Raw genomic sequence first — 13,426 nt, forward strand, 5'->3', positions numbered from 1 at the left:
TTCTTTCATGTTTGTATTTAATGGGATATATTGGCACTTTATAAGGGATAATATAAATCATGAATCATTTATAATAGATGAAAGGCTAACAAATGTATTTCATTTCGTGGGTAAACATCTTATTTACTATTATTTAAATACTTTACATCCTTGTACATTGTAACTTCTTTGTAATAGATTTCTGTCACTCTCTAATTGGTAGAAGCACAGAAAAAGTCACTGTATTGTTTTAAGATTCAAATACAAAATGGGTACTTCATAAATATTTGTTTGCCATGAGTTCTTTAAGCTTGGGCGTCCATCTTCACCGACCAATGAGATGATGTTATGCTAATACTGCTAACAGAAAGAGCTGCTTCAGGATATCTGTATCCAAATGTCTTCCTGTGGTAATCAAAAAGGAGAATTATTTTATTTTTTACGGCTAAGTCAGAACCATACAAGCATATTAGCATTTCTGTTATGTTAAAAATACCAACATATCTTATACAGCATGAAAGACTTCATGGAACAGTCTTGCTCAGACATTTTATATCATGCAAATAAAAAAGAATTTAAGCATCAATGTAAATAGTATATAAAATTATAAAATATAATATCCATCTGTATTTAACTTATATTTCCTAAGAAAAAAAACAAAATGTATGCTTACTTGATCAATTAATTTCCTTCATGATGGTGAGAGTCAATGACCTATTACTCCTGGGATTTGGCCACTAGGAGGAGGCAAACATTCCACAAGCTTTTAATCCCTCTCATTTCTCTGGTAACCCAGTCTAATGTATAGCTGAGAAAAATAGAGAAGTTAGAAAGGACAAAGCAGGGTAAATGAGGTGCATACTAAAACGGATTCCTATTGGAAAAATATAAAAGAGCAGGTCTCATGGACTCTCACCACCATGAAATAAATTACTTTATCATGTAAGCATACATTTTGTTTTATAAGGTGGTAAAAATACAGGAGCCATTACTACTTGGATCTAATACCCAAGCTGTGGAGTCCACAAGTAAATGGGTGGGCACCTATTTACCAGGCACTAAGACTGTAGGACTTTCTTGTGAAAAACTATCCCAAAAGAAAAGTGAGTAAGCTGTGCAATCTACATAACAGAAGCCTCATTTAAAAAAAAATAAAAAAAATAAAAACTCCAAAGAGGAAATAATTTAGTAGAAAAAAAATTAAAATGCCCTGCTTCCCACAAAGCTGGTTCCATGAGGCAGCAAGATATTCAAAAGGGATCCGTCGCCATGTTGAGAAAACAGGAAAAATATTCCTGTTTGAGTGCTAAGGACTTTCCCACCTGGGTGCTAAGATTTTTTAAGTTTTTTTTTATTTTTTGAACATTGTTTTTTTTCCAGACCCCCAAGACTTACACTGTTGGAAAGGTTAGGCGATTACCTTTCCAATGGTGGATCTTGTAGCTGCTTATATGCCTGAAATACAGGCTTCTAAGCAGCATGCCCCCTGCTCCTATACTTAACATTGTTAAGTATAAATAAAGTTGTGCGGTGACGTCACTGCATTATTGTGCGTGACGTCACCGTGCATAATGTGAAGCCCCGGCGATGCCTGTCTCTATGCAGGCTCTGTGCTCTGCCGTCATTAGCACCAGAGTGGGAAACTCTGTGACAGCTCAGAGCCGTCATTAGCACTCAAAGGCAGCATTGCAGATAGGCATTTTACTATACATCTCAATGGGTGTCAATGCTGTTGATATATTATTATTATTATTATCGGTTATTTGTAGAGCGCCAACAGATTCCGCATATATTCCAAGAAGCACCTCCACCTGCATTGACTATGTAAAGTAAAGGATCCCTTTTACATATATCACTCAACCATGTAAATTTACAACAGACTACAAGAATAACCCCTAATCTGCCATAACCCCATCACTATTAACCCCTAAACCAACATAACCCCGCACCGCTATAACCCCTACACTACTTAACTCCTAAACTGCCACATCCTCCATCGCAATAACCCCTGCTACACTATTAACTCCTAAAATTCAACAACCCCTACACTACTTAAAGGACCAGAAAATACAGTAGATTTGCATAATCAACAAATAATAAAAAGACAAAGCGATAGAACTTAGTCTGAACTTCAAATGAGTAGTATATTTCAAAGTTATGTCTATGTGACAGCCATCAGCCAATCACAAATGCATATACGTAGATTCTGTGAATTCTTTCAGATGCTCAGTAGAAGCTGGTGACTCAAATGTGTAAATATAAAAAGACTGTTCACATTTTGTTATTGGAAGTAAATTGGAAAGTTGTTTAAAATTGTCTGCTCTATCTGAATCATGAAATTTTAGTTTTGACTCTCTTTAACTCCTAAACTGCCACATCCCCCAACGCAAACTACTCCGCTACACTATTAACACCTAAACTGCAATAACCCCTAAACTACTTAACTTGTTGTGTTTCGTATGATGATGAGTCCATAGGAATTCCACAACATGTGGGATTTAAAGGGACAGTTCACCCAAAAAATTTCTCCCCTTTAAATTGTTCCCAATGATTCATTTTACCTGTTGGAGTGTTTTAAATTGTTTACCCCTATTTTGGCATTTGAAATAACTTATTTAGCCTGTGGTATCCCAACCTATACTGAAAGTTTCTATACTGGAGTATATTCTATTGAATAGCCTAAGTAAACACAGCCAGCAGAAGAGATTACACTCTCAGTGGGGGGCATGATAGTGAAGTAATAAAATGATAATTTTCCATTGTTCTCTCTATGTATTGAGCTTTGGTGTTCTAGACAAATATAAGATAATGAAGCAAGTCTGTGTACATAAAAGTGATAACATAATGAGATCTGATATTACCTGAAGCTCAACCCATTGCAATAGGCTGTGGTTTAAAAGCACAAAACTAGCTATTTCATATACACAAATAAACCTAAATATGCAATTTCTCATAAATGTTATACTCTGCAGTAGGTATAACAAGTCATTGAAAATACATTAATAAAAAAACAATTTTACAGTGTACTGTCCCTTTAATACCCAAACTGAGAGTACATGTTAAGGAAAGGGAGGGACAGATTAGGGCAGTTCCTATTTTGCCAGACCCTGTGGTCTGAAGGAATTTCCTGGCAAAAAAAACCTTTTCCAAAAAGCAAAAACATCAAAACAGAAACTCTTTAAAGAATGTGTGCAGAGCAGACATGTTGCAGATTTACAAATCCACGCCAATGGATGCATAATTTATGACAGCCCAGGAAGCAGCAACTGAACTGGAAGAATGAGCTGAGATATGCCTAGGAGGAGACTTCCCTGAAAATCACTTGAATGAACCAACAGTTAGAGCTACCAGTAGCCTTCTTGCCTGTACGGAAACCAGAATAGAGAACAAACAAACTGAACTTTGGAATCCTTAGTAGCTTAAAAGAATATATTTAACGCTCTAGTCTAGAGGATTCAAAGAAGGTATAACAATTTTTATTTAACATTTTCTGCAAAAACAATTTTAGAGAAAAACATACTGGGTAAAAAGATCAGTCTTATTCTTACAAAAACCGAGAAAAAAATATATATCTTTAGAGTGACAGTACCATTGTAAATAGATATAAGGGAAATCATGCCTGGCTTTCTTTGGCTCTAATGTAGTTGTACTATGTTTATTTAAGAAAGAGACCAATGGCACTACTTATAAGTGAGGACAAACGTTCCCATATGTGATTTTTTTACTAGATTAGTCATTATTATTTCTTAGGGGTAGGTGCCTGTACTGATAGACATGGTAGAGTAAATCAGTAAAGAAGTGAAGCATAAAGTACAAATATAGCACTCACAACATTTGGTTTGTATATGATTTATATATAATGCAAGAAAACACACGGAAAAAATAAAACTTAACGTTTAATAAATTATTAAATATTAAGAACAAGGGATATAGAAAAATGCTTAAAAAATACAACTTGATGAACTAAATGCGTAAAAGATTGGACCTAAATAATTAAAGGTGGATTAATACCCACTAGTCTAATGTAGGTCACAATCGGAATAGATATAAGGAATACCGGTGGTAAATGGCCTTTGGGGGTAAGTGTTTAGGTCCTACGGTATGTATAACTGTATATTTAGGATAATACTGATTGTTAGGTGGGCATATACAGAACGGTGTAAATGGTCCACCAAAATCAGGGGAATATTCCTGTTGTACTGTTCATACATACATGTGTGCCATATTAGAATATAGACCCAAAATGGTTAATATACCTTTAATATCTATAGTGTATTTCCAAGATTCAGGAGATAAATTTGTGAGAACCGTAGGTATGTTTCACAGAATGGGAAAAGTATATTTATCAGGGTTTTGTTAGTATCTTGAGATCGCTCAAAAAGGGGGAATTGTACTGGTCAGTACCATCTGTTGGATACCAAAAATAATCATCCCCTAATTGAGGGGGATGTACCTTTGAATACCGTTTGTGTGGTCATTTACTTACACCCATCCGTGAAAGGATTACAGCAATAAAACTCACCAGACATTATATATATTTGTTGATGGAGCAAAGATAATACACGTGCTGCTGTAATCCTTTCACGGATGGATGTAAGTAAATGATAGCTGAGAATTCTCATTTAGAAATGCGCAAGAAGCGTAAGAATTGCACATGCACATTCCATAGCAATTAGTTCAGAGCACGGGAGCGTGCAGGTTCTATTTCACATGGGGCGCATGGTGAGCTAATGATTGGCTAAAACGTATGTCAATCAAAGCTGCCCCTGTGAAAAATTTAGAGAGAGGCTGATTATTACAGTGTACCGTTACTGAAATAAAATCGAAATTACTAAGTGAAAAGATGGGGTTTTTTTTATATAAGCATATCGATGTGCTAGTTAAAGGACCAGTCAACACAGTAGATTTGCATAATCAACAAATGCAAGATAACAAGACAATGCAATAGCACTTACTCTCAACTTCAAATGAGTAGTAGATTTTTTTCTGACAATTTTAAAAGTTATGTCTTTTTCCACTCCCCCTGTACCAAGTGACAGCCATCAGCCAATCACAAATGCATACACATACCATGTGACAGCCATCAGCCAATCACAAATGCATACACACTTATTCTTGCACATGCTCAGTAGGAGCTGATGACTCAAAAAGTTTAAATATAAAAAGACTGTGCACATTTTGTTAATGGAAGTAAATTGGAAAGTTGTTTAAAATGGCATGCTCTATCTGAATAATGAAAGTTTAATTTTGATTGAGTGTCCCTTTAAGGTAAGAGCATCTACAATATGTTTAGCAATAGATACAAATTTACCATCACTTTAAGTATGGTAACCCTTCTGCATACCAGGGAAACTTGTTACACTGTTACAACTTAAAGGGATATTCCAGCCTAAATTGGAAACCACATGGGTGCATTTCGGTATTGAACAGAAGAAATTTTGTAATATACATGCATTAGCAAAAATACTTCTAATAAAAGCTATAACTGTTTCAAAAGTGTATTTAAATATGCACCGTGCACCAGCATTTTAAACACAGCGCTTGCCCAGAGAGTCTAAGGTGCTAGTACCATCTGGTAATGACTCAATTTGTTATTTGCTGACATGATACAAGCCCCACTGATGATCTGAGCAGCTGCATTATTTAAAATATGGGTGCAGTGACGATATATAGCTATGCTTTACATGCACAGACAAATGCTAACACTAGAACAGTCATAGCTTTTACTAGAAGCATTTTTGCCAGTACAAGTATATCGCAAATATGTTTCGATTCAAAGATGTAATAAATCTAGGTGCATTAAAATTTTGTAGGTATAAAAAAGGGTGTGTAGGTCTGGCGCTAGTAAGATCACCTGCAGCTCTCTCCAGAAGGGTGCCTAGTCAACCTTAGAGTATAAATTCAAGATAGGAGTATGGAGTGAGCGCCAAAGGCAGAGGTGGAAGGAACAATTAACTTTAGTGTAAATTTAAAATATTTATATATTTAATACATAATCTATAATAAAATCTGATAAACAATTGGGTAAAACACAGACATTTACAAACATGGATCCATGTGTACAGAAATTTAAAAACAGTGCCAAGAATACAATAATATAGTTAAAAACAATAAAAACACAACATAAGTGGTGTCTGAATGGGTAGTGTCAAATGTGGCGTATCTGATACAAGAAACAGAGTAATGTTACTTAATGGAAAGTTCAAAGGTCAGTGGCCAAATGTGGAACAGTCCAGTGGAAGTGTCCAAAAAAACAACCAAGTGTATAACTTTGAGTCCAAGGTAAAAGAGTGTCCAGAAGGTGCTGTTGAAAAAGTTGTAAAAAATCCTGTTGCGATAAAATCCAAAAATTTGTGACAAAGTGACAAAGTGAAAAATGTGAAAAATATAAAAAAGTGTATATAAAATATGTAAAAGATGAAGCACAAAAACAGTATAGAATTGTAAGATAATTCCAATGTTAAATGGAGTGATGCATCCTTAATGAAGGTAATTAGAAACAAAAAGGCTGAATAAAAATCCCAAAAAATTACAATAAACCTGTGGAAAAAGTAAAAGGCAATGCTAAGAACAATATAAAATACTGGTTTAGAGTATCAGAAAATATCTCACTAGACATAAATATTGTTCTAAAGACCGCTGCTCCATAACCCTGTTACGCCTGCTCTGAGCAGGCGGACATAGATCCCCACATTTCAACCCGATCGAGTACGATTGGGTTGATTGTTACCTCCCTGCTGGCGGCCAATTGGCCGAGAGTCTGCAGGAGGCGGCGCTGGTGCAATGCTGATGTCTGTCAGACCTGATTTGCACTGTCGGATCAAGTCCGACAGACATTTGGTAAATAGGCCTCTAAATGTGTAAACCTACCCTACAATGCTGTCAGCCAATGGGAGGTTATGAACCTTTTTTTTTTTTTTTTGTAAAAGGACATTTGTGCTAAGGAGCCCTAATGGAGACTGAATGTGAGACGTCAGAAAGCTCTTACAGGAGCAGACTGAGCATGTGATTTTTTTTTCTCAGGTAGACTTAAAAAAGACAGTATTTTCTAACAGTGTTTTTATTTACTATAATCTTTTTTTATTATTATTTTAAACTAACACCTGCCCCACCCACCTCCGGAAAAAAACACCTAAAAACAACTAGACCTTACAATACCACCTCACATTTTATTTCTTACTGGCCGGCCCAGTAAGAATTCCAAATCTCCCTGCAAGAGAGCAAAAATACGCCCATAGGAACAGAAGACGTCCCAGAACCGGGAAACTGGGCCGTCCCGAATCAGTCCTAAGGGATCTCTATACAGACCCGAAAACTCGGAGCCGGCTTAAATATTTATAACCCCTGAGGAACCACTAGGTTACCCCATCCGGAGTAGACTTTGCACCACTGGCGATGCAATCACAGTCATATCCAAGACACCTTGGACACTGAACCTTCACTAAATGTCCCATACACAGAGAGTTTAGGACACTCACAGCGGGATACAACTCTGAAAGGCCTTAAGGCTCTAGGGACAATTTCCACTAAGTCCAAAGACTAAGTAACCTATGAGAAAACAGAAAACTTTGCTTAGGAATGCTAGCTGTCACCAGAATTACAAAACGGATGAGAAAACAGGAGCTTTACCTGGGTTCAAGCCCACAACCTCCTGCTTTAGGTGCGGTAGAGCTAACCACTACCCCACATCTCCCTTAGAAACTAGGTAGAGAAGCTAACAAAAGTCTCCAAGATCCTCAGTATCCACTTCGCTGACACCCCTACAGTTCGAGGATTGAAGAAGGAGCATGTATCCTAGCCCCTGGTGGGAGATAGCAGGGGCAACACAGGAAAAGGGGAGACAATCTAATCTGTGAATCTCCCAAAAATATGGGATCAGATGAGATCCCGGAAGTAGAATAACCAAAAGGTTTTAACTACCAGAAAACAGATGATCGCCAACTCCAAGGAAGGGGACAAAAGGCCCATCAACCTCCACCCGAAGAAAGAGAAACCGTCATCATGGAAAAAACGGATTCCAAAAGGAGAACCTGAAAACAGAAGACGAGGGAAATCACGCAGATTGATCCCTAGTAGGATCCGCTCTGGACCCTCGCCCACGAGGAACAGGACAGGGAGGACCAAGTACAATCCCCGGATGCCCAACTCAAAGGCATAACGAGAACCAGCCTGACGTTTGGGAATGAAGGCTTCCTCTACCATGTTTTAGCCCTGCATGGGCAAAGCCTCAAAAAAGATTATGGAACTCGTGGAAGGTTCACTTCACAAAAACTCTTAGCAAAAAGCAAAGAAAATTTGATCTGAAGAGACACCAAGAATAATAAACTCTTCATCCGAGAGAGCAACTCACCACCCAGCCATGTCAGCCGGTTACACCGGCACCATGTGGATGACATAGACCGTAAGGAACAGAAATAGAGCCCTATCAGGACCAGCCTGCTACATAGGGCACTCCAAACTGAACCAGGCCACAGAAAATTCGAGACCCAACGAGGACTCGATAAAAGAATCTAAAGACACAACAGTGTACTAACACCTTAACATGCGACTTCCGCGGAAGTGCCCAAGCGACCACAAAATCGCTAGTATCAAATTCCAGAGAAGAAATATTTCCCAACAGAGAAATCATAACAGACATGAGTTTCTAAAAAAAATAAAAATAAAAAATACATCCTACCGGATCAAATAAAAGAAGGGCAACACCCGCAGGTGAACGCCCAAGAAGAATGGGTACACCAACGGGAGACCCCATTCTTCCAAAGCTCAGAACTGGAATAAGAAACCCAAAAAAGAAAGGAAGCCAGGAGATTAATTTCATCCCCACACGTCTAACCTAGCTTGCCATCTGGAACAAAAGACAGAGGATCCCTTAACCTATTAGTACTGGGATCCTCCAGAACCACCAAAACATGCCATAGCAGAACACAAAGGCTCTCCAGTCTATAACGAAAAGCAAGACTTACCTCCGCCGGGGCAATTGACGACCCCGAGGGTTGGACCTCTGAAGCTTCAGAGGAGACCGCATCCTCCGATGGCTGATCTGACCCAGACGATCCCATGCCTGATAAGCCCCGGTTAGCATAACACGGACAGTATCTCAGCAACACCACCTCTGGAAGATGTAAATGCGCCAGGGCCATAGATATAGCCATGCAGAACCGTGCCGTAACCTCTGGAGGAAACAAGCCGCCTTCCGGAGAAGGGGTAACAGCATTATGGACACCTGCTTGCATAGCGAAAGAAGGTTCTAGGGGACGCGCCGCACGGGATATGTGATCCCCAGGGGTGAATGGCTCGGCGGACTTTAAATTCCCTGTATCGGGAGAAGAGAGCACTCTAGAGCGGCATTCGGAACATAACTGATGGGCATGGATTACCCGGGCCATTTTATACTCTTCACAAGCAGTAGAATCTGAATCAAAGACATCCGTCTCCAAAAAGTCAGAATCCTCCATAACTTGGTATATAGAAATTATGGACAGAAAAATAAAAAATGGCACCTTACACCTCCAATGGCTGGGGCACTCACCACCTCCTGAGACCCAGACAGCTAGCGAAAGAGACTCTTTCTCCGTCGCCATGCGGTCAGGAATACAGAAATGGAGCACAGAAGCATAACCACGCTTTGTCATAAGGTGCACCGTGCAGGCCATAGAAAAGCGAGCTATAGCCTACAAGGACTGCGCAGTCTGACAAGAAAAGGCCGTTATGTTCCGATCTAGCCACAAGCCCAAGTAACACTACACATTAACAGACAGAATCACATAACAAACATGATTAAAGTCCCCCCTGTTCAATAACCCCCCTTAGAAGATAATAATCCTTGGTTCCTTATAAAGATAAAGGAGTCCCACTGAGACCCTGACTTCTTCGGTTACATTACTTTAGTAACATCATCAAAGTAAAATGAAATGATCTTACCGGAATCAACGCCGTGGAACAGGAACATGGCCCTTCAAGTGTGACGGATAGTAGCCTCGCTTCTGACATGGACTTGAGAGAAGAAAGCAGGCAGCAAAACTTGTCAACGCTGATTGCTAAGGAGCTGTTAACATGAGTCAGGATGGTTTTGCAGAAAGACTCTCCCTGCATCTCTGGACTCTAACATGTACATGTACTGTCCAAGGGAGAGGAGTATTGGTAAAGCAAGATCCAGACCTACAAAGCTGCAGACCTCCCCTTTGCACACAGTGGCCAGGCTTCTCTTCCCCATGTAGTTCTCAAGAAGTAGTTTTAGAAGGTTGTGTAACCTACCTTAAATTTTACCATGGGGTTCAGTGGTTTGTATTGCTAATGCCAAATAACAGAACATAGCAATAGTGTAGTCACTGTCATGTTCACCGATACATAACATACAGAAGTGCAAGAAGCCATGCATCTGGCTTGACAAATATTCAGCATAAATGGTGTAAGGGAAGTAGGAGTTGGCATTTTCTGGTGTCCGACTTGGCATACAAGCTGCAGGGCTACAGGCCTCTCACCATCGGTCTGTTGAGGTGAGATATGACATGACATATACCTGGAACCAGTGGGTTCAGATGGACTATGTATCTTGTCTGGGGCTTATAATGGCAGGTACATAAGGGGAAAATATATATTTTCTACCGGGGACTTACTGACCTGTTATTTACCCAACAAAACACCTTCACTTCTATCAAGGTTAAGTACAATGAAGCCCTTTTAAAGCTCTTGAGCCATATATGTTGTGAGCCATATATGCTGTCCTTCTAACAGTACTGGTTGTGTATGTGTCTGTCTTTGTGTATATGTCTTTGTATATGTATGTCTGGGTGTGTATGTCTGTCTTTGCGTATGTCCGTGTGTTTGTGTGTGTGTGTCTGTCTAAGTTTATGTCCGCGTGTGTATGTATCTGTCTGTGTATCTTTGTGTCTTTCTGTGTGTATATCAGTCTTTGTGTATGTCTGTGTCTGTCTGTATATCTGTCTTTGTGTATGCATGTCTTTGTGTGTGTGTGTGTGTGTCTGCTTTTGTGTATATCCGTGTATATGTGTCTTTGTGTCTGTTTGTGTCTGTGTGTGTGTGGCTGTCTGTGTGTGTCTTTGTGTATGTCTGTGTAAGTTTTTTTGTATTTCTTTGTGCATGCTTAAATGAGTGAGTGTAAAAGTCTGTGTAAGATTGTGTAAGTCAAACTTAAAGGGACAATCATGTCCAAAAAAAACTTTTATGATTCAGATAGGGCATGTAATTTTAAACAAATATCCAATTTACTTTTATCACCAATTTTGCTTTGCTCTCTTGGTATTCTTAGTTGAAAGCTAAACCTAGGAGGTTCATATGCTAATTTCTTAGACCTTGAAGGCCGCCTCTAATCTAAATGCATTTTGATAGTTTTTCAACACTAGAGGGCATTAGTTCATGTGTTTCATATAGATAACACTGAGCTCATGCTCGTGAATTTACCATGGAGAAAGCTCTGATTGGCTAAAATGCAAGTCAAAAGAACTGAAATAAGGGGGCAGTCTGCTGAGGCTTAGATACAAAGTAGTTACAGAGGTAAAGCATGTATAATTATAACTGTGTTGATTATGCAAAACTGGGGAATTGGTAATTAAGGGATTATCTATCTTTTAAAACAGCAAAAATTCTGGTGTTGACTGTCCCTTTAAACAGCCTCTGTGTTTCATTTCCCCCTGTTTTTTTCCGATATCATTAAATATAAAATCATCAAATATAAAATTAAAAAGCAACATAGTTGCTGTATCTGGGTCACTGGCTTGTTCTTGCCCCCTAGACCAGTAGTTGCTAACCCCCCTCTGTTTAGATTATTATACCTGTGACATAAAGAGTCTTGTTAGGTTCTTAATGAGAATGCCAACATTATGTCAATAATTCAAAAAGGTGCTACTAGTTGTTACTAGCTATAGTGTTAAACAAATTCAGACTAACAAGAGTAGAGTTCTTACCTATAAATACCATCCGGTTTACTCTCTGATTCTCGTCCCATGCAACGTGAGTTTCCTCAAGGTCATATAATTCATGCACACCTTGCACAATGACTTGGTTGGATTTATCTTTTATAGCCACCAATCCCTGTTTTAGAAAATAAAACAATCTCAACATAAACATTAAGAAGTAGAGGAAAGGCATTACATCAATAAAGCAGATATGAAAAGTGCCTCCCAACCATTCCACTGTCTATGCTCCTTATAAACTTTACTTTCACAGGCTACTAGAAAAAAACAGGCTAGAAATCTGTCTGATCTCTAGTATACCAGAGGGTAGATATAAACACAGAGTGTATATGCAGGCATGGGAGAACTGGCCAATGAGATAAGGTGGCAACTGCACCCCAGGTTGGTGTAGCCTACTTATGTAGAGCCACTTAGAAGGCTGAGCTGGTTTACAAGCTTTGGGGTACAATAATGTAATTGTACCCCAGGTTGAAAGTCCCCAATTGTGTTTGCAGTCAATGTGCCAATGATCTAACAATTCTGCATCACATTAGTGAGCATAGATAGGCAAGGAAGGTGTATTTTCTGCAGTATGCCAAGAGAGAGACCATGAATTGTCTGTTGTGAAGTTTGTGTGTTTATGGAGAGGGCAGAAATTGCCTGTTGTGTAGTAGAAATACACCAGACATTTTTATCTGCAATATGTATGTATTTGTCTATAAGCTATGATAGTTCCTGTTCTGTAATATTATTTTTTATAAACAGAGAAGACAGAAACACCAGGTGCTACTTCCTTAATAAAGGGACACTCAATCAAAATGAAGCTTTCATTATTCAGATAGAGCATGCAATTTTAAACAACTTTCCAATTTACTTCCATTAACAAAATGTGCACAGTCTTTTTATATATTTAAACTTTTTGAGTCACCAGCTCCTACTGAGCATATGCAAGAATAAGTGTGTATGCAATTGTGAATGGCTGATTGCTGTCACATGGTACGTGTATGCATTTGTGATTGGCTGATGGCTGTCACATGATACAGGGGGAGTGGAAATAGACATAACTTTTAAAATTGTCAGAAAAAAAATCTACTACTCATTTGAAGTTCAGACTATTGCATTGTCTTGTTATCTGGCATTTGTTGATTATGCAAATCTACAGTGTTGACTGGTCCTTTAATTTTCCTACTTTTTATCTGGACCATATAGATTTTTAGATGCTGTTTCCATCTAATCATTTATATAGATACTAGAGTAAGAGGGAGATATGAGGATCTTAGTGCAATTAAACATGCCCACTGAAAAACATATATCCACATTCAATGAAGGCCAACAATCTGCAATTATATCAGTATGATTTTTTTTGCGATATGAATGACTATGTTGTATTTATTTAGCAGTGGACTTAAAGAGACATAAAAGTCAGATAGTTTACGTATGTATGCCATATATCAGTAATAAAGCACTAAATTAAAAGTATTTAATGCTATCATTTTGTTGGGAGAATTTGTCAAGCTTTGATTACACAGCAGTGC

At 38.5% G+C, this 13,426-nt stretch overlaps 1 protein-coding gene across 1 annotated transcript in view; it reads right to left on the reverse strand.

Moving 5' to 3' along the window:
• LOC128649325 (zinc-regulated GTPase metalloprotein activator 1) overlaps positions 1–13,426 on the reverse strand; it is a 141,701-nt gene continuing 128,275 nt past the window's right edge. The window contains exons 15-16 of the mRNA XM_053702534.1: positions 11,904–12,030; positions 1–384 (exon numbers count right to left, since the gene is read on the reverse strand). Of these exons, the coding sequence (XP_053558509.1) occupies positions 326–384; positions 11,904–12,030 (186 nt within the window). The 3' untranslated portion in view covers positions 1–325. The remainder of the gene's footprint in view (positions 385–11,903; positions 12,031–13,426) is intronic.

The sequence above is a fragment of the Bombina bombina genome, chromosome 2 (genome assembly GCF_027579735.1).
Source record: "Bombina bombina isolate aBomBom1 chromosome 2, aBomBom1.pri, whole genome shotgun sequence".
Taxonomy (NCBI): Eukaryota; Metazoa; Chordata; class Amphibia; order Anura; family Bombinatoridae; genus Bombina; species Bombina bombina.